This window comes from Enhydra lutris, unplaced genomic scaffold, assembly GCF_002288905.1.
Source record: "Enhydra lutris kenyoni isolate GAN:26980312 unplaced genomic scaffold, ASM228890v2 scaffoldscaffold8, whole genome shotgun sequence".
NCBI classification, from domain to species: Eukaryota; Metazoa; Chordata; class Mammalia; order Carnivora; family Mustelidae; genus Enhydra; species Enhydra lutris.
This window is the reverse complement of record NW_019154092.1, coordinates 17,040,240-17,066,495: the sequence shown is the minus strand read 5'-3', so window position 1 is coordinate 17,066,495 and position 26,256 is coordinate 17,040,240. Positions and strand designations below refer to the sequence as shown.

General features: G+C 34.6%; 1 protein-coding gene across 3 annotated transcripts in view; it reads left to right on the top strand.

The window, feature by feature from the left end:
• LOC111142611 (establishment of sister chromatid cohesion N-acetyltransferase 1) overlaps positions 1-26,256 on the top strand; it is a 79,419-nt gene that overhangs the window by 25,000 nt on the left and 28,163 nt on the right. Inside the window, exons 3-10 of one of the 3 annotated variants that reach the window (XM_022495915.1) lie at positions 271-536; positions 7,035-7,137; positions 7,379-7,574; positions 7,786-9,511; positions 14,862-14,976; positions 17,138-17,198; positions 19,482-19,596; positions 22,805-22,936. In XM_022495915.1, the coding sequence (XP_022351623.1) occupies positions 7,961-9,511; positions 14,862-14,976; positions 17,138-17,198; positions 19,482-19,596; positions 22,805-22,936 (1,974 nt within the window). In that variant the 5' untranslated portion in view covers positions 271-536; positions 7,035-7,137; positions 7,379-7,574; positions 7,786-7,960. Of the gene's footprint in view, positions 1-270; positions 537-7,034; positions 7,138-7,378; positions 9,512-14,861; positions 14,977-17,137; positions 17,199-19,481; positions 19,597-22,804; positions 22,937-26,256 lie in introns of all 3 variants that reach the window. The other 2 variants (XR_002640271.1, XM_022495914.1) reach the window with 2 other exon arrangements.

Below are 26,256 nucleotides of genomic sequence, written 5' to 3'. Positions count from 1 at the left end.
GATTCTAATTATTCAAGACTGCTTTTGACTTCTCATAGGACATGGGCGCTGAAACGAAAGCAAATGGTAGAAGAAGGACTGGTACTGCATTAGAAACATTTTTAAAAAGATGAAAAAGCAAAAATGTCAGACAGAAATGACAGTGTATTTCTGTAAAGTACACCAAGTTGGCTTGCCTCTCCTGCCTCTCTTTTCACCTTCACCTCTTCTGCTATCCCTGAGACACCAAAACCAACCCCTCCTCTTCTTCCTCTTCCTCTGCCTACTCAGTGTGAAGAGTGAAAACAAGAATGAAGACATTTATGATGATCCACTTCCATTTAATGAATAGTAAATAATCATCATGCCGTACAGTTAATAAACTTATCTGTTGTGTGTGTGTGTCTTCGTGTGAGAATCTAATAACTGTATGGCAAGAACTGTCTGAGACGTTTTCTGTCATCATCCTCATCATCATTGCTTAAGTGTTCATCGTGTAGAAAATCATGTACAAGACTTATATGGAAGTGGATAGCCTATCCTTATGTAGGCATAAGGTGAGTGATATTTAATATAAAATTAATAATGTGTTAAGTTTTCTTACTGTTTTATAACTTTGCTTTCAAAGAATTACATTACTGTACAGTATGCTTCTCTCATAATTGGAGAAACTTTATCAGCCTATCATCACAGGTAAGTGGTTTTTAGAAAAAATGTATTTGCAGTGTTGTATTAATGAATATGACTGTAATACTGTATGACAGAAAAATTGTATAACGATTCATTCATTAGTGTATATGCTAGTCCATTGTGAAGCAGCTATCAGTTACACTAGGCTGTTGTAAAGCAGTCATATTGCTCCTTCATTATCAGTGTGTGAATTGTTATATCTGTAAGTAAATACAGATTTCTTTTTCACATTTTTCATTTTTGATGTCTGATGTTAGTAATAGCATATAACGTTTATTGTGTTTTGTATTATTTAGGACAATATTGATGTAGGTCCTGACTGATGATTCATCTTGTAAAACAATGATGTAAACTAATGGTATCAATAAATACATGCAGTACTGTAAATTTATTTTCTTTTCCTTAAGATTTTTTAAAGATTTTCTTTTCTCTAGTTTTATTGTTAAAAATATGGTATATAATGCATATATCACAAAATTTGTGATTATTGACCATTTATGTTATTGACAAGGCTTCTAGTCAAAGTAGGCTATATTAGTGTCACATTTTGGAGGAGTCAAAAGTTACTATGCAGATTCTTGACTGCATTGGGGTTTAGTGCTTCAACCTCTGCTTTGCTCAAGGGTCAACTATAGTTTGCTTTTCTTTTTAGAATTTCAAGTAGAATCCTACATTATGTACTCTTTGTGTCTACCCTTACTCACCATAATGGTTGTGAGGTTCATCATATAGTTCCAGTGGTTTGTTCCTTTGGATTGCTGAGTATTTTTCTACTATATTATTGACATACTAATTTTATTGACCCATTCATCTGACCTTTGGGTCCCCCCCCCAGATTTTGGTTTCTGTGAATAGAGCTGCTTTGAGGATTTTTAAAAAATATTTATTTATTTTAGAGCACATGAACGAGAGAGAGAGAGAGAGAGAGAGAGAGAGGGGGGGAGGGGCAGAGGGAGAGGGGGAGAATCTCAAGCAGACTCTCTGCTCCGCACAGAGCCAGATGTGGGGCTTGGTCTCCTAACCCTGAGATCATGACCTGACCTGAAGACAAGAGTTGGGCACTTAACCGACTGAGCCACTCAGGTGCCCCTGCTTTGAAGATTTTTGAACATGGTTTTTACATGGTGATATGTAGGATGGGTAGGATTCTTGCCTAAAAACAAAACAAAACAAAGCAAAAAACTTTGTCTACCCCAAAGATTTTTGTTTTTGTTTTCTTCTTGAGTTTTATAGTTTTATATTTGTTTCTTTGGTCAATCTCAAATTATTTTTGTGGGTTTTGTGAGGGAACGGTTGCTGTTCTTTTTTTTTTTTTTTTTTCCCTTCGATTTAGATTGCCAGTAGTTCTAGCACCGTTTTTTTCAAACTTTGTTTTCCCCATGGATTTGTGTTGGCACTTTCGCTGAAAACCAATTGATCAGATAAAAATAAAATAAAATTAGGGGTGCCTGGCTGGCTCGTTAAGCATCTGCCTTTGGCTTGGGTCGTGGTCTCAGGGTCCTGGGATTGGAGCCCCGCATCAGGCTCCCTGCTTCTCCCTCTCCCATTCCCCCTGCTATGTTCCCTCTCTCGCTGTGTCTCTGTCAAATAAATAAATAAAATCTTAAAAAAAAAATAAAACCAACTGATCATAAATGTATGGGTCTGTTTTTGGATTCTCTATTCCATTGATCTCTGTTTCCTTTATCAGTATTAGAGTGTCTTGATTACTGTAGATTTACTAACGTTTAATAGTATCAGTATTACACAGAAAAATATCAGTATTACACAAAAAATTTTTAAAGGCTTTTTGACTAGTCTTTTACATAGTTTCTTCTATTTCATGCAAGTTTTAAAATCAGTTTGTCAGTTTCTGTATAAAATGACTGGAAATTTTGCTTGGAATTGAGTTGATGTGACTGCATGGTATTCTGTTGGTAGTATATATAATTTAGTCGATTATATAAGTAGTTTATAGTGGTATCCATTTGGCTGGGGTACTCAGTCTCTTGATACAGTGTTGTAATTTTATATTTATTTGTGTTTTTGAGCACTTGTGCATGTGTCTATAATATAAAGTCCTGGAAATGGAATTGTTTGAAATTTAACATTTATAATTTGATAGATACTGCCTAATTGTCTTGTGTAGACATTGAATTATCTGCACTAATGTGACAGTACCTGTCACAAACCTTTGCCAAGACTGTATTGTTAAACTTCCCGATCTTTGGCCGTTCTGCTGGTGTTTTAATTCTAACGTAAATTTTTCTGTTATCACACCCGCCATCTGTGGTTTCTTCCTGTGAATATATCATGGTAATTAGCTTTTGCTATTTCTTGCCAGTGTATTTTCCTAGTTTTGTTCCTCCAACCTGGCTTCTGAATATTCTGACAAGGTTTGAAAGTTTTTCCCACTCTGCAAATAAATGTTAAAATTCTCCCACATTTTATTTACACCAAAGATACAAATGTAGTGATCTGAAGGGGCACGTGCACCTGAATGTTTATAGCAGCAATGTTCACAATAGCCAAACTATGGAAAGAGCCTTGGTGTTCATCAGCAGATGAAATGGATAAAGAAGATGTGGTGTATATATACAATGGAATATTATGCAGCCATCTGAAAATGAAATCTTGCCATTTGCAATGATGTGGATGGAACTAGAGGGCATTATGCTAAGCAAAATAAGTCAATCAGAGAAAGACAATTATCATATGATCTCTTTGATATGAGGAATTTGAGAAACAAGACAGAGGATCATAGGGGAAGTGAAGAGAAAAATGAAACAAGAGGAGACAAGAGAGGGAGACAAACCATAAGAGATAAGAGACTCTTAATCTCAGGAAACAAACTGAGGGTTGCTGGAGTAGAGGGGGGTGGGAGGGATGGGATGGCTGGGTGATGGACATTGGGGAGCATATGTACTATGGTGAGTGCTGTGAATTGTGTAAGTCTGATGCATCACAGACCTGTGCCCCTGAAACAATACATTATATGTTAATTAAGAAAAAAAAATTTACCTTTTAACTGCCCCACCTAAAAGATCATCATCATTACAGTAGAAAAATATTTCAGTCTAACTTTTTTGAAGGACTTTCTGGAAAGTGTGGGGGGAGTGACAATAAATTTTCCAACTTTGTCCATTAAAAAAAACTTTGAAAGAGTAGAGCAAAAATTTGTCTGTTTTTCTAAAATCAAGTATAACTAGGATATTGTACAAGTTACAATTAACTAGTTCTTCTCATTAAAAAAAATTCTCCCACATTTTAATTTGCTGTATTTTAACTTTTGTTTAACTTTTAATGGTTAAATTTTTCCTGGATGTAACTGCACTTTTAAACCAAAATTACCCAGATGGTTACCTGCTTGTCTTGACACCAGTTGTTGAATAATCTTTTCTTCATTAATTTGAGAGTAATTAATACTACCTTTATATGTACTAGCTTCCCTTATGCACTTGGGCCTATTTTTGGAGTCTCTGCTTTCTCTTGTCTATTGATTTGTTGGAACTAAATTGTTAATTATTATAACTAAGTGACACAGATCTACACTTACTTTGTAAGTTTTATTTGTGTATGTGTGTGTTATAAACTGGCATGTGATATTTTCTTCTATTACGTATTTCAGTTGATTGTTTATTTAAAGCTTTTGGTTTTGATTTTCAATTTTTAAAATTTATTATCCTTTATAAATTCACATACTAATTTTGTTTTTTCTTCCTTGTAGATAATAATTTGCATGTATAATATGTATGTGATCAAGATTTTTTTCCCCCTCCCTAGAAGAAGCTTGAGGGTCATCTTCTTGTCCTCATGATACATTTTTGACTTTTTTTAAAAAAAGATTTTATTTATTTGTCAGAGGGAGCAAGCATAAGCAGGGAGAGTGGCAGGCAGATGGAGAAGCAGACTCCTGTTAAACAATGAGGCCAGTGTAGGACTTGATCCCTGGACCTCAGGATCATGACCTGAGCCGTAGGCAGATGCTTAACTGACTGAGCCACCCAGGCACTCCTTAACATCTTTTTTTTAATCAATTGTGCTTGGTGTTCTTGGCCCTTTAAATCTGGAAACTCAGGCATCTGGTGGCAAAGTCAGTTAAGCATCTACCTTTGTCTCAGGTCATGATTCCAGGGTCCTGGGATTAAGCCCTACATCGGGCTCTGAGGAGACTGCTTCTCACCTCTTCTCCCTGCTCATGCTCGCTCTTATCTCTGTTGCTATCTCTGTCTCTCTCAAGTAAATAAATAAAATCATAAAAAAAAAATTCCCAGAAACTAATTTCTTTCAGTACTAGGAAAATTTCCTGAACTCTTAGTTTTTTTTTTTTTTTTTTTTCTAAAATCCCAGTTGCTGGACTGTTGGATCTCTTTGGATAGTCCTTTAATTTTCTTCTTTTGTCTCCTATTTGACATCTATTTTGTTTGACTTTATAGGAGATCTTCTTACTTTTATCTTCTAATGCTTTTTTATTTTTTAAGATTTATTTATTTTAGTGTGTGCATGAGCACATGCAGAGGAGGGGCAGAGGGAGAGGGAGGGAGTCCTAAGCAGACTGTGCTGAGTGCAGAGACTTGTGGGGCTCAGCCCTGAGATCATGACCTGAGCCAAAACCAACAGTCAGACACATAACTGATTATGCCACTCCAGCACGCACCACTCTTCTAATGCTTTTATTGACTCTTTTCATTTCTTTTATATTTTTAATTTTTATGTGTTCCTTTTTATTGTGAATGTTCTTGTATATTTGTTTCATGGATAGATTAGCTTATTTTTAGTTTTTGGCTTTCCATAGTTTGTTTCTGCCAAGCTATTTGTTTCTTCTGTGTTTTGTTTTTTGTTTTTGTTTTTTTTTCATTTTAAGGTTTTCCTCATATATTATGATTCTTGTTTATTTGCCCAGAGTTGCAAATGAGACACTAAAAACTGACTTGGAAGTTTTGTCTGTTTGGATGGTGGGTGGGCTGGTAGTTTCTTAACTGTAGGGTCTAAATGTGTGTGTGTGTGTGTGTGTGTGTGTGTGCGCACATGCATGTGCACACTTATTGGGTATTTTTTTAGTTCTTTTACCTCTAGGCCTGTCAAATTCATTAAAAAATGGTCTTCCAGGGGCGCCTGGGTGGTTTAGTGGGTAAAGGCCTCTGCCTTTGGCTCAGGTCATGATCCCAGGATGCTGGGATCGAGCCCCGCGTCGCGCTCTCTGCTTAGCAGGGAACCTGCTTCCTCCTCTCTCTCTCTCTCTCTCTCTCTCTCTCTGCCTGCCTCTCAGCCTGCTTGTGATCTCTGTCTGTCAAATAAATAAATAAAATCTTTAAAAAAAAAAAATGGTCTTCCAGTTTCCTTCCAGGAAGGTACAGTCTGGGCTGCTTCTTCTAGGAGTTTCTCAGTGTGCAGGGAGGATTTTAGGTAGAGGGGGAGTAGGTTTCAGCTCTGTGTGTACTCCTACTTATTTCCTCTATTGTCAGTATGTTACTTCTGCCCTTACCTGTCACTCTTGAGCCCTCAGACCAAATACTTTTTGTTACACTCTTTTCCAGAGATTTATACCAGGGTCTTAAGGGATGCAGGGCAGTTTTCTGGTCCTAGTAATTGGAATGGCAGTCTTGGAATCTTTCTGCCTTTTTTTTTTTAGATTTTATTTATTTATTTGACAGAGAGAGACACAGTGAGAGAGGGAACACAGGGGAGTGGGAGAGGGAGAAGCAGGCTTCCTGCCCATCCCAGGACCCTGGGATCATGACTGAGCCGAAAGCAGATGCCTAATGACTGAGCCACCACCCAGGTGCCCCTCTTTCTGCTTTTTTGACTCCTATTTTCATCCTTATCTCCTATGGAGCTTGGGACTGGCAGTTCCTTAGTTTTTGGGGATTCTGTGGAGGGCTGCTTCTTAGCTTTCCCCATTTCCAGCTTAGGATTCAAGTTTTCTTGAGTCTAGAGGTTATTATTTGTCATTCTTTGTAGCTTCCATATTTTATTTTTACCATTTACTCTTTTCTTTATCCTTTGGATTTATGGTTTTGTCTTCTGTTAATCTATTGCTTTTTTAAAGTAGGTTTTCCATGAGAGTAGAGCAAAATGTGTGTTTAAATCTGCCTTTTTAACTGTGTATCAGTGTTTTTCTATGTACAAGTAGTTATGTGCACTTTTTTCCCTCAAAATAGGATTTTACTATTATGAATTGTGTTTTATATTTTAAAATTGTTTTTCTACAACATAAAATGGACCATCTACTTAAGGTTAGAAATACTAAAACTAAATGGTATGTATGAAGACTAATGATAGGACATCATAAAGTTGTGGAGTGTTATATTTGATCAATGGTGAATGAATAATTTACATCTTTGCACCTTTTAAACACTTAAAAAAATTTTTTTTTTTTTTTTTAGGTTCTGTGTAATGTGTTAAGAGGATACTTTAAGGAATGAATTTGCCAAATTCTCATGAGTTATGGTGGCTGAAAGATCAATTCTATCTTGTGGGAAAAGAATTGTAAGTAGCTTCAAGAAATAAACTGATTTCAACTATCCTATGCTTATGTAAAACAAGTTATCATTTACTTATAAGAATGTACTTTGGGATACTTTATTCTGTTAGTCTTAGTTACACAGACTAAATAATTAAAAAGGAGAAGTAGGGTTTATATAAATCAATATTATTTCTGTATAGTATTAGCATTGCCATATTTCTTGGATTGTACAAAATTTAATTTTAATTTTTTTTAATTTTTCAGAAATGGCAGCACAAAAGGAAATCTATATTAATAGAGTATTTTGTTAAACGAAAGAGGTTAGATAAGAACTTTAAACTAACAGTCTCAGCAAACAAGGAAAGAAACCTGTTAGCTGTAAGACATGTTTCAAGTGAATCGAAGTCCAGTAACTGTAGACTTCAGAAGAAAAAAGGTTTCAAAATCTTTGTCAAAACAGGTCAGTGATAAATAATTCTTCCAGTAATAGGGCTAGGCCTGAATACCAATATTAATTGAAAAATTAACAAAACAGATTGAACCTGAATTTTTTTTCATAAAAAGTTCTTAAATATCAAATTAGAATTAAATTTTCCTCAAATTTCTATTGCCTTGTCCAGCAGTAAAGCAAATATCTTTCAGCCTTCATATCAGATTTTCTCATGTCCTAGGGATGACCGAAACCTTACTTGAAGCAAAATAGTATTTTTGCTGAAAATGTTCATCAGCCTCAAAGTTGATTTTTAAGACCTCCTCAGTAATAATACTAGACATTCAGCATTCACACCTATCAGGACACGAAAATTCTCCCAAAAACTACTCAGAAAAGGAGGACCTTACTCAGGAATGATGTCCATTCAGGAGAAATCAAAAGAAAATTCCTCTAATGTTGTTAGAAAAAGTGAAGATAAGAATTTAGAAACACAAATTCAAGGTTCTCAAACGAATCTGGCAAAAAAATCAGGTCCAAAGGAAGCTGTAAAATCACTGGTTAAATCTTCTAGTGAGAGTAAAATAAATCAACCTGGATTAGGAACATGCATGAGTACAAGGTCAGCAAAAGCCGCGTCCAATGATAAAAAAGCTAGTAAATCCATTAATAAAAATATGGTGACTGTGAAGGGAAATTCACAACAAGAATCTACAAAAAAGAAGAAATTACCTCAGAAAAAGTCAGTGCATGGAACTCCTAAATCAAACGAACAGCTTAACCGGAGATCACAAAGACTACAACAGTTAACAGAAGTTTCAACAAGGTCTCTGCGTAATAGAGAAATTCAGGGTCAAGTTCAAGCAGTTAAACAGACTTTGCCACCAAGGAAAGAGCACTGTAACAATTCTCAAAGTAAATCTAACAAAGCTAAAGCAAGTCAAAAACATGTGAAAAGAAAAGTACCGGAAATAAAGTCTGATTCTAAAGAGGATGAAAATCTAGTAATTAATGACGTAATAAATTCCCCCAAAGGAAAAAAACGCAAAGTAGAGCATCAAACAGCTTCTACTTGCAGTTCTCAGTGCACAAAAGGATCTGAAAAATGTCTTCAGAAGAACACTAGAAAAGAGGAAATAAAATCTGTGCCTGTAACTTCTGAGATAAGAAGATCAAAAATGGTTACTTCAGCAGTCTCTGAAAAGAATGAGGTGAAGAAGTCTGTTTATACGCAAGTGAATACTAGTGCAAAATCCCAAAAAAGTCCACAGCCGTCAGTGCCTGAAGAAAGGGTAGATAAGGAGCTGGAGCAAGCGGGAAAGAGCAAACGAGGTAGCATTCTTCAGCTCTGTGAAGAAATTGCTGGTGAGATTGAGTCTGATACTGTAGAGGTAAAAAAGGAATCTTCACAAATGGAAAGTGTAAAGGAGGAGAAACCTACAGAAATAAAATTGGAAGAGACTGATAATGAAAGACAAATACTTCATCAGAAGGAAACCAATCAGGATGTTCAATGTAATCGTTTCTTCCCCAGTAGAAAAACAAAGCCTGTGAAATGTATACTAAATGGAATAAACAACTCAACTAAAAAGAACTCCAACTGGACTAAAATTAAACTCTCAAAATTTAACTCTGTGCAGCAAAATAAGTTGGACTCTCAAGTTTCCCCTAAATTGGGCTTAATACGAACCAGTTTTTCTCTCCCAGCCTTAGAAATGCATCATCCAGCTACTCAAAGTACATTTTTAGGGACAAAACTACATAACGATAAAAATACAGCTTGCCAGCAGGAAGAAATGAAAGAAATTAATTCTGAAGAAGTTAAAACTAATGATGTTACAGTTGAAGTTAATAAAACCACAAAAAGGTCTTCTGAAAATTGCCATTTGGATAATCAGATAAAACCACCTCCTGACCCACCGTTGGATAACCAGAGGAAAGATTCTTTTGAATCAGCACCAGATAAGGTAATTTATTTTCATTATGTGCAGTAGAGGTACCTGAGTACTGTCTGTTAAATTTTAGCATATTTTAGCTTAAGAATCAAGTCATAAAAGACAGGAGTCATTTGTTAAGGTATCCTGTTTAGTTGTTAATAGTGTTTTATTAACTCAGTCATGTAGTGAGTGATAGAACTTAGTGGTAGCTTTAGATGTCTGATGTTTACATAAATGCTTCTCATTGCTTCCTTATTTTCACCTTTCATTTTTATTTTATATGAAGCATAATCCTGTTGAATTCTAACTTTTCTTCTTCTTTTTAACAATTTTTTTGAGCATAGTTGACCCACAGCGTTTTGTTAGTTTCTGGTGTACAACATAGTGATTTAACATCTCTGTATGTTATGCTTTGCTCACCACAAGTGTGGCTACCACCTGTTACCATACAATGCTATTATAATATTGACTATATTCCCTATGCTCTACCTTTTATTCCCATGACTTATTTATTCCATGACTGTGTTTCTCACTCCCCTTTATTAATTTTGCCCATTCGCTTACCTCCTAACTTTTCTTCAACACACTGATTTGCTTTTTCTTTTCATTGTAACCACAGAAACTATGTTTCATAGTGACTAAAATATAGAAATTAAACTTCGGCCTTATTCTGACCAAACTGTTAAAAATTAATTTTAGCTGGCACAGATCAGCCCCTTTTTTCCACCTGATAAAAATTGAGAAAATTAAACATTTCTAGTAGTAGGGGTGCCTTTTAAGTTTGACTTTTGTGATCATTTTGAACAGTTGGACAAATAAAATGTCTGAAAGATGTAAATAATTCAGACTTCAATTTAAGATTAGTGGTGAAGAATTTTTTAAAATGGAAAAATAAATGGAATAACAGAATCTTTAAAAAAAAGGAAGGGAGGGGCACCTGGGTGGCTCAGTGGGTTAAAGCCTCTGCCTTCGGCTCAGGTCATGGTCTCAGGGTCCTGGAATCGAGCCCCACATCGGGCTCTCTACTCAGCAGGGAGCCTGCTCTCTCCTCTGTCTCTGCCTGCCTCTCTGCCTACTTGTGATCTCTGTCAAATAAATAAATAAAATCTTTTTAAAAAAAAAAAAGGAAGGGAATCTAATAGCTAGAAGAAACTTTAATGATTATCTGAGGAAGTAGTTTGAAACTAAAAGCATCTGAGCCAATTTTTTTCAAATTGAATCACAGGTAAAATCCCAATATATAAACCAATAAGCAGAAATTTATTTATGCATAGAACCATGGAGCTCTATAATATAATATAGATTTGAAAAACTTGACTAATTTGTTTTAATTGTTTAATTTGGTAATGAGAAAACTGAGCACAGTAGAGGAATGTGATTTAGATCACATGTTTGAGGGCACAAATAGGATTGAATTTTCTGGTGTTCTGATTCTCAGCCCAGCATTTTTTTCCTACAGTTACGTACTTTGAACATTAGATCATTTGAGAAAAAAATCACTGTGAGCAGAGAAAAAAGTCAAGTCATCCCAAAGTTTTGGGAATGATTTAAAGTTCTCTTTAGAGATATTTTGTTCTAGAAGCAACTTCGAATGACTGAAGAGTCTGGGCTTTATGCCAGAAGCCATGAAAATAGATCATTGTCTGTTTGTGTGGAGTACAAATCAAATTGAAGGGAACAGATACCATATGGTACTCGTAGATTTTATTTTCTGAACAAATGGGAATGAAAGCATCAATTAGATAATTATTCAAATAGTGATAGTAATTAGAAGTAAGCAGTGAGTGGTAGTGTGAGTAACAAGTGTGGCTTTCATGAGAGATGGGGTGGCTTTCTATTCAGAGTATGTTTTGTCAGCAAATTGATATCTATATTCCAGTTGTAGCTGCAGAGTTTATCTTCTACTCCTTTGCTACATAAATGTCAAAACTCAGTTTGTGAGGTAAGTCATGGGGATAAAAGGTACAGCATAGGGAATATAGTTAGCGATACTGTAGTAGTGTTGTATGATGACAGATGGTCACTACACTTGTGAGCATAGGATAATATATAGAGAGGTGTTGAATCACTGTTGTACAGCTGAAAGTAATATAACATTTCGTGTCCACTAAAATAAAAAACCCTCAGTTTGTGGAGAATTATATTGAAGAATAAGAAAATGTAATCCTTTGGAGTAAACTACTAGAATAGAGATTCTTACTTAGATCACATTATTTTTACTTATAATATTGCTTTTACTGGAATGTGCTTTGGATTATACTCTTTCTCTTGAGGTGCATTGTGAGAAACCGTCCTATGAAACTTGTGTTAAAAATTTTATTCACATTTGTAAATTCTTGAATATTTAAAACATTCAGAATACTACAGACACTAACATACTTGTGTCTACCACCCAAATTTGACAAAAACTAACATTTTATTGAATGCTGGTTTTTTAAAATAAGGAAAGTACGTTACAGGTACAGGAAAAAGCCATTATTCTCCCTCTTCTTTCCATTCAGCTCTCTTCCCAGAGTTAAATGTGTTTGTGAAGTTGGTGGGGATCTTCTCATTTTCTATTTTTATTAGTTCACTGTGTATGTGTATGTATATCCATAAAGAATACTTAGCAGTGTTTGTGTTTGAAATGTTTTCTGTGTGTTTTTAATATTACAGTGTTTTAAATGTTTAAATGTTAAATGCTAAAATGGTGTGTGGGGGGGGTTTTTTTGGCAATTTGTTTTGTGCAGTCAGCATTTGATACTTAACCAATACATGGGTATTTTAATAGCTGTAAATGAGTATACCACAGTTTGTTTTCCTCTTCTAAAGCCCCTTCAGGTTGTTTCTGTTTTCACCAATACCAGTGATATGATTACTTTTACAGAGTGGTCAGGGAATTGGGTAACCATTCAGTTGAAGATGTAGTTGTGTCTGCCGTGTCCAAGAAGTTCTGCTAGGGCTACAGAAGAGGAAGCGTTTCCTACCTTTAAGGAATTTCCATTATAGCAGTCACTTAAGAGATTTTTCTTCTTGTCCTGAGCACTAAGAATTGAGGTAGTTTAGTTTAACCATCATAATAGCTTTAGGTTAAGAACATAATAGCCTTTGGTGAGCACTGCCTCTTTGTTAGTCAAAGGAGAGCTTCATACAATTGTCACCACAATCTATACTGTAGTTTCTCTTATTACCTACATATTATAGATGAGAGTGAGGCTTAGAAATTTAAGTACCTTACCTGAGTGATTTATAAGTGGTAGAGCTAGGATTTAAACTGAAATTGACTGGCCTCAGTGTCTCACGGGGTTATACTAGGGGAGGAAGGAGAATATAAAAACAAATCTTATATCATACGAAATCTTTTTCTATGGCTGCCTGTAATTTTTATGTCAATTTTAGCAGTACTGAGAAATGATGGTTGATAAGGCTAAGCATTTGATAGGCCTTCTTTTAATTCTTTGGACTGAATTTAAATTATTTGAACATGGGGAATCTAGGTGGCCAAGTCGATGAAACATCGGACTGACTCTTGATTTTGGCTCAGGTCATGATCTCAGCGTTCTAGGATTGAGCGCCTTGTCAGGCTTCTTGCTCAGTGGAGAGTTTGCTTGAGATTCTCTCTCTCCTTCTTAGCCCTCTCTCTTGGTCTCTCCTGCTCTCTCATGCTCTCTTTCTCTAAAATAAAGAAATCTTTAAAAAAATTATTTGAACTTTAGGAATTTTAAAGCCCAGTTATATTATGATTTATTTTTTAAGCCAGTAATTTACTAAATTCCGTCCTATTTAATGGAGATTAATTGGTAATTTGTCATTGTTATTTTTTTTTTTAAGATTTTATTTATTTATTTGACAGACAGAGATCACAGTCAGGCAGAGAGGCAGGCAGAGAGGAGGAAACAGGCTCCCCGCTGAGCAGAGAGCCTGATGCGGGGCTCGATCCCAGGACCCTGGGATCATGACCTAAGCCGAAGGTAGAGGCTTTAATCTGCTGAGCCACCCAGGCGCCCCTGTCATTGTTATTTTTAATTTTTCTGCTTTTTCAATGACAAAAATCATTCACTTTTTAAAAAATATTCAAAAATGTTACATGTTGAATGTAATAATCACAATACAGATACAGCCAGTGTTAATAGAGTGTGGAGTTTTGTGGTTTGTTGTTGTTGTTGTTGTTTTTTTGGTAGTTTACTGAGTATCAGCTTTGACAGTGTTCTGATTTAGGGAATCTTGGGAATACAAAGATAAGTGTAATATGATCTTATCCCTTAAGAGTTACAGAAGATGAGGGCACTTGGGTGTCTCAGTTGATTAAGCCACTGCCTTCAGCTCAGGTCATGATCCCGGAGTCCCAGGATCAAGTCCCACATCCCGCTCCCAGATCCCTGGGGAGTCTGCTTATCCCTCTGACCTTCTCCCCTCTCATGCTCTTTCTCACTTTCTCTCTCTCTCAAATAAATCTTTAAAAAAAAATGGGGCGCTTGGGTGGTTCAGTGGGTTAAAGCCTCTGCCGTCAGCTCAGGTCACTATCCCAGGGTCCTGAGGAGCCTGCTTCCCTCTCTCTCTCTGCCTGCTCCCTGCCTATTTGTGATCTCTGTCTGTCAAATAAATAGATAAAATCTTTAAAAAAAAAATCTTAAGAAAAGAGTTACAGAAGATGAATCAAAAACAAGTAACTAATTGATAGAAGTAATAAGGACATGAAAGAGGTAGAGATGAAATAGATGGAGAATTATTCCAAAATTGGGAAAATGGCATAGGGAAACTTGGAGAACACCTCATGGAAAATGTTAATATTTAAGTAATGAGTTGAGCTGATACGGGGGAAAGGTTCTACATCAGCACTATCCAGTAAAAATGTAAAGTGAACCACATATACTACTTAAAATTTTCTGGTAGCCACATTAAAAAGAATAATACACTGGTAAAATGAATATATTTTATTTAATCTATCATATAAAAATACTATTATTTCAGTATGTAATCAATTTTAAAAATTGAGATATTTTACTTTTTTTAAGTCTTAAAAATTTGGTGTGTGTTTCGTATTTACAACATAGTCTCAAAGCAGTCATACTAATGACCTTTTAAGTGCTCAGTAGTCAGATGAGGTGTGGCTACTGTATTGGAGAGTGCAGATTTAGATAGATTGAACAGGCAGATATAGAATATATCTATGGGATTTGCAAGGCTTTCAATGTAGCATGAAGGGAAAAAATGGGAGTTGATGTTAAGAGAGTAGCTGTCGGGAGATCAAAATACTTTTAAGGCATATCAATGTGAATTACTCCAACTGTGAAGTATTATCTTAAATTTTAGTATGCTAAGATTCACTGAAAGTATCTTGGGATGAGTCCCCAAGGTTTATATGAAAGAAATATTAACGTTTTGAATTTTGTATATTTAGAATTTCAGTCTGTGTTTGGAATCCAAGATTGAAAACAATTCAGTGGGAAATACCTCTACTGTTTCGGCTCTGCTCAGCCAAGCAAAAATTGATACAGGGGAGAATAAATTTCCAGGTAAAACTTTGGAAATATTTTTTGGGTTTCTCAGTGTTCAAAAGTATTTTTGTCACCATGATAGAAAGCAGTACTGATTATCATATAGGCCAGTTAAATTCTTCTGAGCTATTGTGTGTGTTTTTCAAATGTGTGATTATCGCCATTCTTTTTTGTTTTTTGTTTTTATCTTTACTACCATTCTTTGGGGTAGAATTGCTTTTCTTTCTTAGCTTGTTTAAATTACTTAAGTATTAAAAAATAAAATGGCCTGGATGATCAATAAGATTGGGTCCAAAACCAAAACAAAGCACATTAGCCAAACGTCAACTAACTTGGATAACTTTAACTTTTCCTTTAGAAAATACATTGTTTATGTTTTAAATGTTTTCCTAAAACATTTTTGGGGAATGAAGTATAAAAATAAAATACCAGTTTACATATATTGATAAATTGTAAATAAAAAAATAATAAATTACTTAAGATTCTTTGACTCACTACCAAAAGTTCTTTTGTTTATTTTAAATATTTTATCTTGCTTATGACTTACTTTCTGGAGAAGTATTACTTAATGAATTGCATAAGTTAGTGGTAGGAGCTTATTTTTCAAGTACAAAGACTATTTGTGTTTTTCCACTTCAGATTCTTATCTTTAACCCTTGATTACTCACTTTTCCATGTTAGTGGTTCTAACTTTGAAAGGATTTTTAAATGCTGCAGGGGCACCGGCTGGCTCAGTTGAGCCTTACTTAAAAAAAACAAAAAACAAAAAAAAACCCAAAAAAAAAAAAACCACAAGGCTGCAATTTGGGCAGTTATGCCATACAAAGACTTTTTTGTGTGTGACCTTGTAAAAATTTTTTGACAATACATTGTTTGAGCTGTTGGATGGGGATTTGCTCACCTTTATCAGATGAAGCCTGAGGTAATACAGAAAAGGAATTCCTAATTCCTGTTTCTCCCTGCTAAAGGAAAGGTATACATGGAGCAGTATGTTGAGGTCAGATAATGTCTTTCATTGCATGTTATTTAACCTTTTCTCTAGGTGGAGGAAAGGGAAGTATGATATGATAAATGTACTACTTATTCATTGGAAAAAATGAATTATTGCATTATTTATTAATGTTATTAAAACTTTAGAAGCTACAATTTAAAAATTTCAGTATAATTAACATAGTTTTGTATTAGTTTCAGGTATGCAGTATAGTGATTCAGCGATTCTATACTTAGTGTTCATTATAAGTATACTCTTAATCCCCTTCACCTCTTTCACCCATTCCTCTACCCACCTCCCCTGTGGTAACTACCAATTTGTTCTCTATATTTAAGAGTCTTTGTCTCTTTTTTTCCTGTTTTGTTTCTTAAACTCCTACAGATGAGTGTAATCACATGGTATTTATCTTTCTCTAACTGACTTATTTCATTTAGCATTACAACCTCTGAATCCATCCATGTTGCAGCTGGCAAGATTTCATTCATTTTTGTGGCTGAGTAATATTCCATTATATGTATGTATATAAACCATATCTTTTTTATCCACTCATCTCTTGATGGACACTTGGGTTGCTTCCACAATTTGGCTATTTTAAATAATGGTGCAATAAATATAGGGGTGCATGTATCTTTTTGAATTGGTATTTTTGTATTCTTTGGGTAAATACCCAGTAGTGAAATTACTGGATCATACAGTAATTCTTTTTTTAATTTTTTGAGGAACCACTCTACTGTTTTCCACAGTAGCTGTACCAATTTGCATTCCCACCAACACTGCAGGAGGGTTCCTTTTTCTCCACATCCTCACCAACACTCACTGTTTCTTGTGGACTACAATTTTTTTTAAACAAGCTATGTTCCCATTTCCATTAGGAAATTTCCATTTAGAGTGTGTATAATGATACAGGCGTTTACACAGTTTGCTTTATTATTCAGTGCTAGTGATTGCTGGAATCTGGAAACACACTGTTCATCTACCATTGGATCTCTTAGTGGCTCTGTAGAGCCTTGCCTTATTCTCCTTTTCTGAAGAGTGATTTCTAGAAAGGGACTCTAATTTAATCAAATGGTTTTTATTAAAATTAAAACAGTGCATTGTTCTCTTTTTTCTTTATAATGATTTTCAGCTGTTAGATGGAGAAGTAGTACAAAGCTTAATGTGTAACTCACTTTCTTGATTAAATTACAGGTTCAGCTCCCAAACAGCATACTGTACTCAGTAACCAAACATCTAGGACCAGTGATAACAGGTAAGACATTAGTTTAATATAAGAATAAATATGAGAACTGTTAGAAGATAAACTGAGCCTTTTACAATTTTTGTTTATTTGAACAAAAGTCAGTTCGATTTGGGCATTATGTAGTCTCACAGATAGAAAGGAGCTCCAAGATAGAAAAGATCTCCAAGCAGAAAGGTGTGGGCATAAGGAAGTTATAACTGGCAAGAAAGTGGGTTGATTATCGCAAAGTTACTTTCCTTTGGGAGAGATGGCAGAGGTCTTTTAGGCAAATTACCTAACTAGTGCTAGTTAGGTGATTCCTGACTGACTAGTTTAAGATTCCATTTCTTGAAGGACTAAAACTAAGTCCAAGTTTGGTAATATGGAGCTTAGCATAAGCAATTCCATTCTGGACCTTTGTCTTGTTTTTAATAGAGTTTAAGGATTTTATACTTACACCTTTCAAGTTTGGGGTATTTTTCCCTAAAAACTTGTGCTAGTAATCCTCCGTTTTCCTTGTAGAGAGAATGTGATAGTCACAAGTTCTGTTTTTATTTTACTTTTTTTGTGCCTCTACATGTTTTACAGTTTTTGTTTTTTTACTTATGGTGTTATAGCATCTTTTCTTTTTTTAAAATTTTATTATTTTTAAAATTTTATTTATTTTTATTATTATTTTTTTATTAACATATGGTGTATTATTAGCCCCAGGGGTACAGGTCTGTGAATCCCCAGGTTTACATGCTTCATAGCACATACCTTCCCCAATGTCCATAACCCCACCATCCTGTCCCTACCCCCATCCCCCCAGCAACCCTGTTTGTTTTGTGAGATTAAGAGTCTCTTATGGTTTGTCTCCCTCCTGATCCCATCTTGTTTCATTTATTCTTTTCCCACCCCTTAAACCCCCCATATTGCCTCTCAGCTTCCTCATATCAGGGAGATCATATGATATATCAGGGAGATCATATAATTGTCTTTCTCTGATTGACTTATTTTGCTAAGCATAATACCCTCTAGTTCTATCCACGTCGTTGCAAATGGCAAGATTTCATTTCTTTTGATGGCTGCATAGTATTCCATTGTATATATATACACCACATCTTCTTTATCCACTCATCTGTTGATGGACATCTAGGTTCTTTCCATAGTTTGGCTGTTGTGGACATCGCTGCTATAAACATTTGGGTGCATGTGCCCCTTCGGATCACTACATTTCTATCTTTAGTGTAAATATCCAGTAGTACAATTGCTGGGTCGTAGGGTAGCTCTATTTTCAACTTTTTGAGGAACCTCCATGCTGTTTTCCAGAGTGGCTGCACCAGCTTGCATTCCCACCAACAGTGTAGGAGGGTTGCCCTTTCTCCGCATCCTTGCCAGCATCTTTTTCCTGACTTGTTAATTTTAGCCATTCTGACTGGTGTGAGGTGGTATCTTATTGTGGTTTTGATTGTATTTCCCTGATATAGCATCCTTTTTTTTTTTTTTTTAAAGATTTTATTTATTTATTTGACAGAGATCGCAACTAGGCAGAGAGGCAGGCAGAGAGAGAGGGGAAGCAGGCTCCCCGCCAAGAAGAGAGCCCGATGTGGGGCTTGATCCCAGGACCCTGAGATCATGACCTGAGCCAAAGGCAGAGGCTTTAACCCACTGAGCCACCCAGGCGCCCCTGTAGCATCTTTTCTTAACTACCTCATTCTATTAAGTCTGTATTAGATTTTATTGTGTGAATATTCCATTGTTTATTTAACAGCTCTCCACTTCATAGACATTTTGGTTGTTTCTAGTTAATTTCTGTCCCAAAAACAATTCTGCAGTAAACACAAGCATCTTTGCCCATTTTTATTACTATATCTAGGATAAGTTTATAGCTATAGCATATAACCTGCATTGCCATATTTTCCTCCAGTGTGTGTCTTTTTATATTTCCAGCAACTGTGTTTTGAGAATGCACCTTTCTGCAAACCGCTTGAAGTACTCTTTATTATCAACATGTAAAAGTATTTTAAATGTTTTAAAAGCATTCCATTCTCTTTAATATCAGAATAAAATTAAATCTGCGTTATTTTGCTTTCTAGATTACTGAAAACAGTATTTAGGACAAACTGTAGTAACTGAGATGGCTAAAAATTACCAAAAAAACCTTAAAACTTATTCAAATTATAGTAGGTACAGCAGTTTTTTATTTGTTGAAAATTGGTAATTTTCTTGGGTTTTCTCCCCTTGATTTTTAAAAGGTTATTCTTTTCCCCCTTGCTGTTGAAATCTGTGAGTGTTGTATAGTAAAAGTTGTTTTGTTTTTTTTTTTTAAAGGGAGACACCACCAAATCATTCTTGGACTAAGTGTAATTCCCATTTGGAGATAACAATTCCAAAGGACTTGAAACTAAAAGAAACAGATAAAGTTGATGAAAAACAGTTGATCATAGTAAGTACCCAACTTGACCTTTTTGGCAAAGGGTTTTAGTAATCATCTTACTTACGCACATTGTTAAAGAATAAGTTCAACCTTTTTTCAAAGAGCCTTTCTTGTCACCATAAATCGTTATGGAAATAATTTTGGTATCATTACAAATGCCCTTCTGGCCGCCCAGTAGTGAGGCCCTCCTGTCACAAATAAAAACTCAAAATCTCCATGCTTTTAGTTTTATTCAGGACCGATTGATACTTTATTTTACATTTGTGTATTTTATCATTTGTTACTTTCTTAAATATGTCATTTGATGTACCTTGTTTTAGTAGTTGGTTTAAATATTAAAAAACAGGGAGGTTAATGCATAAAATGATTTTAAATATCTGTATTTTAGTGTAATTTTATAATTTTAAAACTGTTTCATTGGAAGATAAATCAATAGTTAATTTGAAATAGAACTTAACCACTCTGCAGTTTGGTGGCAAGTTGTAAAAGAGAGAGAGATATTTTGTTTGATTAAAAATCTAATCTGAATGAGTGAGCACACTATAAAAAAAATGAAGGGGCCCAAAATAACAGGAAAATTTACTGTATTTCCAGTCAACATTGTCAGTAGGATTTTTTGGGAATATTATTAATGCTAACTCTAATATAGGGGAATTACTTATTAAGAATTATCTGGAAATTTTTGAGAAAGCTTAATCAGGAAAATGTTTCATCAGATTTAATTACATTTCTGTTGTTAATATTAATAGTGAAACAGGATAAGAATAGTAGAATCTGGAGCTTCACTGACCAGTATGGTAGCCACATGTGGCCATTTAGTATTTGAAATGTGGCTCATCAGAACTGTGATACACTATAAGTATAAATGTGTTTACTACATTTTAAAGACTAATACAGAAAAGGGATTGTAAAGTATTTCACTAATAAGTTCTTTTTTCTATTTCGTATATGTTGGAATTATAATATTTGGGATATGTTTTGTTGTATAAAATATTAAAATTCACATATTTGTTTTTGCATCCTTTAACATAGCTACTAGAAAATTTAAAATTACATTTGTGGATTGCACTTCTAGTCAAGAGTTGATGGTGATGTTAATGATCATGATGATAGCTAATACTTTTTGAATACATTATTTTGTGTATTCCACTCATATTAACTTAATTAAGCCTTAGTTTTTAAAGTATGAGGTAGGTACTATTATTTCCCATGTACCAATTAAGAAACCAAGGAAGAGATGTTTATTCATTATTATGAGTATTGCCTGCTTATAGAGATATTTGTACACTAGTGTTCATTAATCATAATAGCCAGAAGGTGAAAGCAATCAAAGTATCCATCAAGGATAAATGGATAAACAAAATATGGTGTACACATAAAATGGAATATTATTCAACCTTAAAAAAGAAGAAACTCTGGCATGCCACAGCATGGTTGAACCTTAAGGACATTATGCTAAGTGAAATAAGTCACAGAAAGACAAATACTGTATGATTTCAGTTCTGTGAGATGCCAAGAGTAGTCAAATTCAGAGACAAAGTAAAATGGTTGTTTCTAGGAACTGGTAAGGAAAATGGATTGGGAACCTATTTAGTGGGTATAGAGTTTCAGTTTTGCAAAATGAAAATAATTTTGAAGATTGGTTGCATAACAGTTTGAATATACTTAACACTACTGAACTGTACACTTAAAAATCGTTAAGATAGTAATACTATGTATGTCATACCACAGTTACAAAAAAAATTTTTAGCTGCCTGAAATTTCATGTAACAATTTGTGAATAGTTTGAATTCTTTAGAATGAACTTCCCTTAAGTTCTTTTTTTTTTTTTTTTTAAGATTTTATTCATTTATTTGACAAAGATCACAAGTAGGCAGAGAAGCAGGCAGAGGGATAGGAGGAAGCAGGCTCCCTGCTGAGCAGATAGGTCGATGTGGGGCTCCATCCCAGGACCCCTGGACCATGATCTGAGTTGAAGGCAGAGGCTTTAACCCACTGAGCCACCCAGGCGCCCCGAGCTTCCCTTAAGTTCTATACACAATCTTTAATTTACCATTTGACTTCTCTTTGCTACTTGATTCTAATTCTGAGACACTAGAGATGCTATTGTCTCAGATCTTGTTTTTTTTGTAGTAATTCAAATTGCACAGTTTTAGAATAGAAAGAATAAAGGGATTATTAATTAATTCTTTTTTAAAAAAATAGTTTATTTATTTGATAAAGAGCACAAGCAGGGGGACAGGAAGAGGAAAAAGGGGAGCCCGATGTGGGCTCGATCCCAGGACCTTGGGATCGTGACCTGAACCGAAGACAGACACATTTGACTGAGCCACCCGGGTGCCCTAGTTTATTCTTTTTCTTTTTTTAAGTTTATTTTTATTTATTTATTTAGAGAAAAAGAGAATGCACTAGTGGAGGGGCAGAGGGAGAGAATCTTAAGCAGGCTGTATGCCCAACATGGAGTGCAATGTGGGGTTTAGTCTCAAGATCCTGAGATAATGACATGAGCCAAAATCAAGAATCAGGCACTTAACTGGCTTTAACCATCCACGCACCTCTATTAGTTTATTATTCTTAGACTTAGATCACACTGCTGAAAACTTCTTGTTGAATAAGAACAAGAATAGAAAACATTTTGTAAACCGTTAGTATTCTACAGCACAAGTATGAATTACTGGAAAATAGATGATGGTACTTTGTACTTATTTAATATGAAGATAATAGAAAAAATTAATACTACCTTTTCTCAGGAGATTCCGGTGACATCAAAATACTCTTTAGTATCTACAAACTAGAACAAAACCATTAAAAAGTATATACTTTTAAGACATTAAAAAATACAGGTGTGTGAAAAACTATTTCCTTTAAGCTTTAACAGTGTAATTATTACCGATGTAGAATGTGTCTTTGTTCTTATTTATAGAATGTTTCCTGTTTGGCACTTCAGAACAAAGATTGTAGTGTTAAAAGGTATTTCTCAGTTCTTTTCAGTTATTAAATGCTGTGAAGCAAGTGATCAGATTATTAAAATGGAAACAGTTCTTAAAATTATACTTAGATTTCACAGATTAATGTCTTTTTTAATCAACACTGAGTAATTTTTATTACAGATTAAATACTTCTCATATTATGTTCCCATTATAGCTTTAGAGGCTGACGTTCTGGAATTATTCCTTTGGGAGGGAAAAAAACCTTTTTGTTTGTTTTTTATAAATAGGATGCAGGACAAAAAAGATTTGGAGCAGTTTCCTGTAATGTTTGTGGCATGCTTTACACAGCTTCAAATCCAGAAGATGAAACACAGCATCTGCTCTTCCATAACCAGTTTATAAGTGCTGTAAAATATGTGGTAAGTGGAGTTCATGACTTCTAAAATGAAGTATCAGATAGCTAGGTCAGGATCTTAAAGAGATGAACTGCAAAACTTAAGACATTGAAAAATTTCTGTTTTTAGTACATGATCATATATATACAAAGCCCTTGAATGTATACTGGCTTATTTTAAAACAAAGCCAGACATAAAATCAGCTAACTCTATTCCACCTGGTTTATGTTTTGGGATTTTTTTTAAGTTATGTTTTTAAAGCAGTTATTGTACCTCATCTCTTCTAACAATTAATGCTATTCAACTCGAGTATTTAAAATTTTTTCTTTAATTATTAGCTGTTGATAAGCCTGTTTAATATTTATAATAGCTTAGTATAACTTTTTTTTCTGAAAACTGATAGCGATACATTATTATACAAATAGATGGTTTGGGAATTTTTCTTTACCTTCTTTTGCTATCATGAGAGTTTTTCATGATAAACTAAAAAAACTTAAAAAAGAAAAATTTCTTGAAGGTTAAAATCTCAGAATTTGCTGTATACTTAAAAAAAAATCCCACAAAGTTAATATGTTTTAGTATATATTAATATATGTGTATTTGAGGTACAATGGGTATTATTTAATAGTTATTTCTGAAAATGGCAAAATTATGAATAATTTTGAACCATTTCAGATATCTTGTGAAAATAGTAATTTAATGTAATTGCTGTTTACCCATATCTGAAATGGAATCTGTTTTTATTCTATACATGTTACCTTCAGTACTGTACACTCACATTAATAAGACCTCCAGGATATCTGAACTGAGATCACCCATTCATTTCATGTAGGCTTTTACATAAGCAACAGATGTTGGATTGTTTAAAGATCTTTATTGTCTTCACTTAAATTTGTATCCTTATTTTTGGTTGAAGAGTTCATATTTATTGTTTCATTTATCTAGTTACTTCTACCCAGGATAGATAGGGTTTTCTTTGTTTTGGTTCTCTACTGTGGTGATCCTTTGTACTCCTTTTTACATCTGTCTTTTCCACACACACCCCCTTCTGTCACTTAACTAAATGCAGTATAAGCTGTTTGGGCATTAAATATTTATAGCTAGATACTGATTTATTGTTTGGAATTTATACTTTTCCAATTTCACTATATTAATATCCTTACAACTTGAAAACAAAATAATCCTATCAGATAGCTAAGTTAATAGAATACTTGGGGCAAAAACATTTTATTTATTATACATAAGTCTGGTAGAAGTTAGATTAAATGAGTTTTCATTTTACATCTTTTGATTCTTGTGATCACTCTTGTGTTAGGTTTAAAAGGCTTTATTCTTCATCTGAAGGGAAGTTCTTAATTTCTCAGAGTAACAGTAAAGAAAATGATAAGGAAATATATACTCTGTGCTTCCACAGTATCAATGGAAGCTGGTTTATGGAGCGAGATGGAGTCATCACTTTCTAAACAAATTCTGGCTCTTGCAAAGCTATAAAACAATGTACAAACTTAGGAAAGATTGATTCCTGCCCCAGCCCTACTCCTCCTCCTAACTACCCCCCCACCCCAACCTTGATGGGACAGAGCTATGGGTTATTTTATTGTTTTTGAAATAAGCTCAAGAGAAGGAATTGAGTTTAGCAGTTGGCCATCCTTTGCTAACATCAAGATCAATATTCATATCTTTTGCTGTTTTCAAATATAGGTATATACATGTAGCCTAAAGTAGAAACTCCTCCAAAACATTGTAGCATTCTTTTTTAGTGTATGGAGAGAGGATAAAAATATATGTATTATGTTAAAGATGTTCTGCTGTGATCAGAGCTCTGGATTTGAGGTTGGGACATTAAACATTTATTGGGCACCTAGTATGTGCTTTGCATTCTTGTGCATTTAATGAGCTGTATTGTGTTTTTGCATTAAGCACCTTTTTCCCCTTTCTTTTTAAAAATTTATATAATTGAAGTTTAAGCACTTTTACGGTGTTTGAGAAAACGTCTAATTTTAAAATATGAGTTTTGTCTGTTGCTGTTTCCTGGAGAGAAACACATAGAAGAGAAGTCATTTGGTGTTCTGGTTTTAATTAATTTTAAATGAACAGTGTTCCGGGACTGGAGATAAAGGTTTAATCTACTTTAAACTATTTAAAAATAGAATAAATTAAATCCCAGTACGTTTTACTTTTTAAATTTTAATCAAACATTTTAAAGAAAATAAATAGCTTTTCCTTAGGGTAAAAATTTTCCCTTAGACATGGTAATAATCTGTAACAGTTAAAAATGACTGAAGATCTTTTCTAAAGATTAAAATAATAAATATATTTAGTCACTGTAGAAATTGATGCCCACAGAGCCTTTTTTTTGGCTGGCTAATTTTTTTTTTTTCCTTTTCTTACCCTCTTTGGTAGGGGTAGGGAAAAGAGTGATGATGCTCTCTATTCCTTCATAGTACCCTATCTGCCTCATTGATGCCATTTGGGGAAATGCATTTTATCTAACTTACTAGAAGCTATTTAGGAGGGAGCTTGTTAATGCTTCAGGAGGAGCCTGGACTTTGGTTTAGACCTACAAACACTTCATTTTCCTTGATCAGCTGGAGATACACTCTGTGCTAAAGGTGTGAAGAGAAAGCAGGAAAAACTCCCCCTAGAGCACTGAGGAATGTTGCCAAGCCTGGAGCCTATCCACAATTGAGCTGTATTTTGAACTTTTAGTAAAGTAGCCAAGGAATCATGTTTGGGTTCTTTGCAGAGAAATTTTTTTTTTTTAAACCTTTTTTTTTTTTTTTAATATTTTATTTATTTATTTGACAGAGAAATCACAAGTAGGCAGAGAGGAGGCAGGCAGAGAGAGGGGAGAAGCAGGCTCCCCGCTGAGCAGAGAGCCCGATGCGGGGCTCGATCCCAGGACCCTGAGATCATGACCCGCACCGAAGGCAGAGGCCCAACCCACTGAGCCACCCAGGCGCCCCTGCAGAGAAATTTCTAACTTAATCCTTTTTTCCTCCTTGTTCCTAATCTCTTTTGAATTAACATCTGACTGAATGAAGGCTCTGTGGAGGGCTCTACTTCAGGGTATATGATATGCCCTTGCTTTCAAGGTTAGGAGCAAAGCCCGAAAGAAATGAAAAGTTAACAATAAGAGATTTATTAAAGCAGTAAGTCAGTATTATTTAAATTTAATTATAATTAGCTTTACAATTTAGAAGTGGTAATTACTCTGGTAGAGCAGTGATCAGAGGTTTTGTTTCCATGGGTGAGGAAAAGTTGAGATTTGATTTTTTTTTTTTTTTAATGGACAGACACTAGGAGGTCATCTATTATTGATAGCTAATAAGAAAACTTAACAT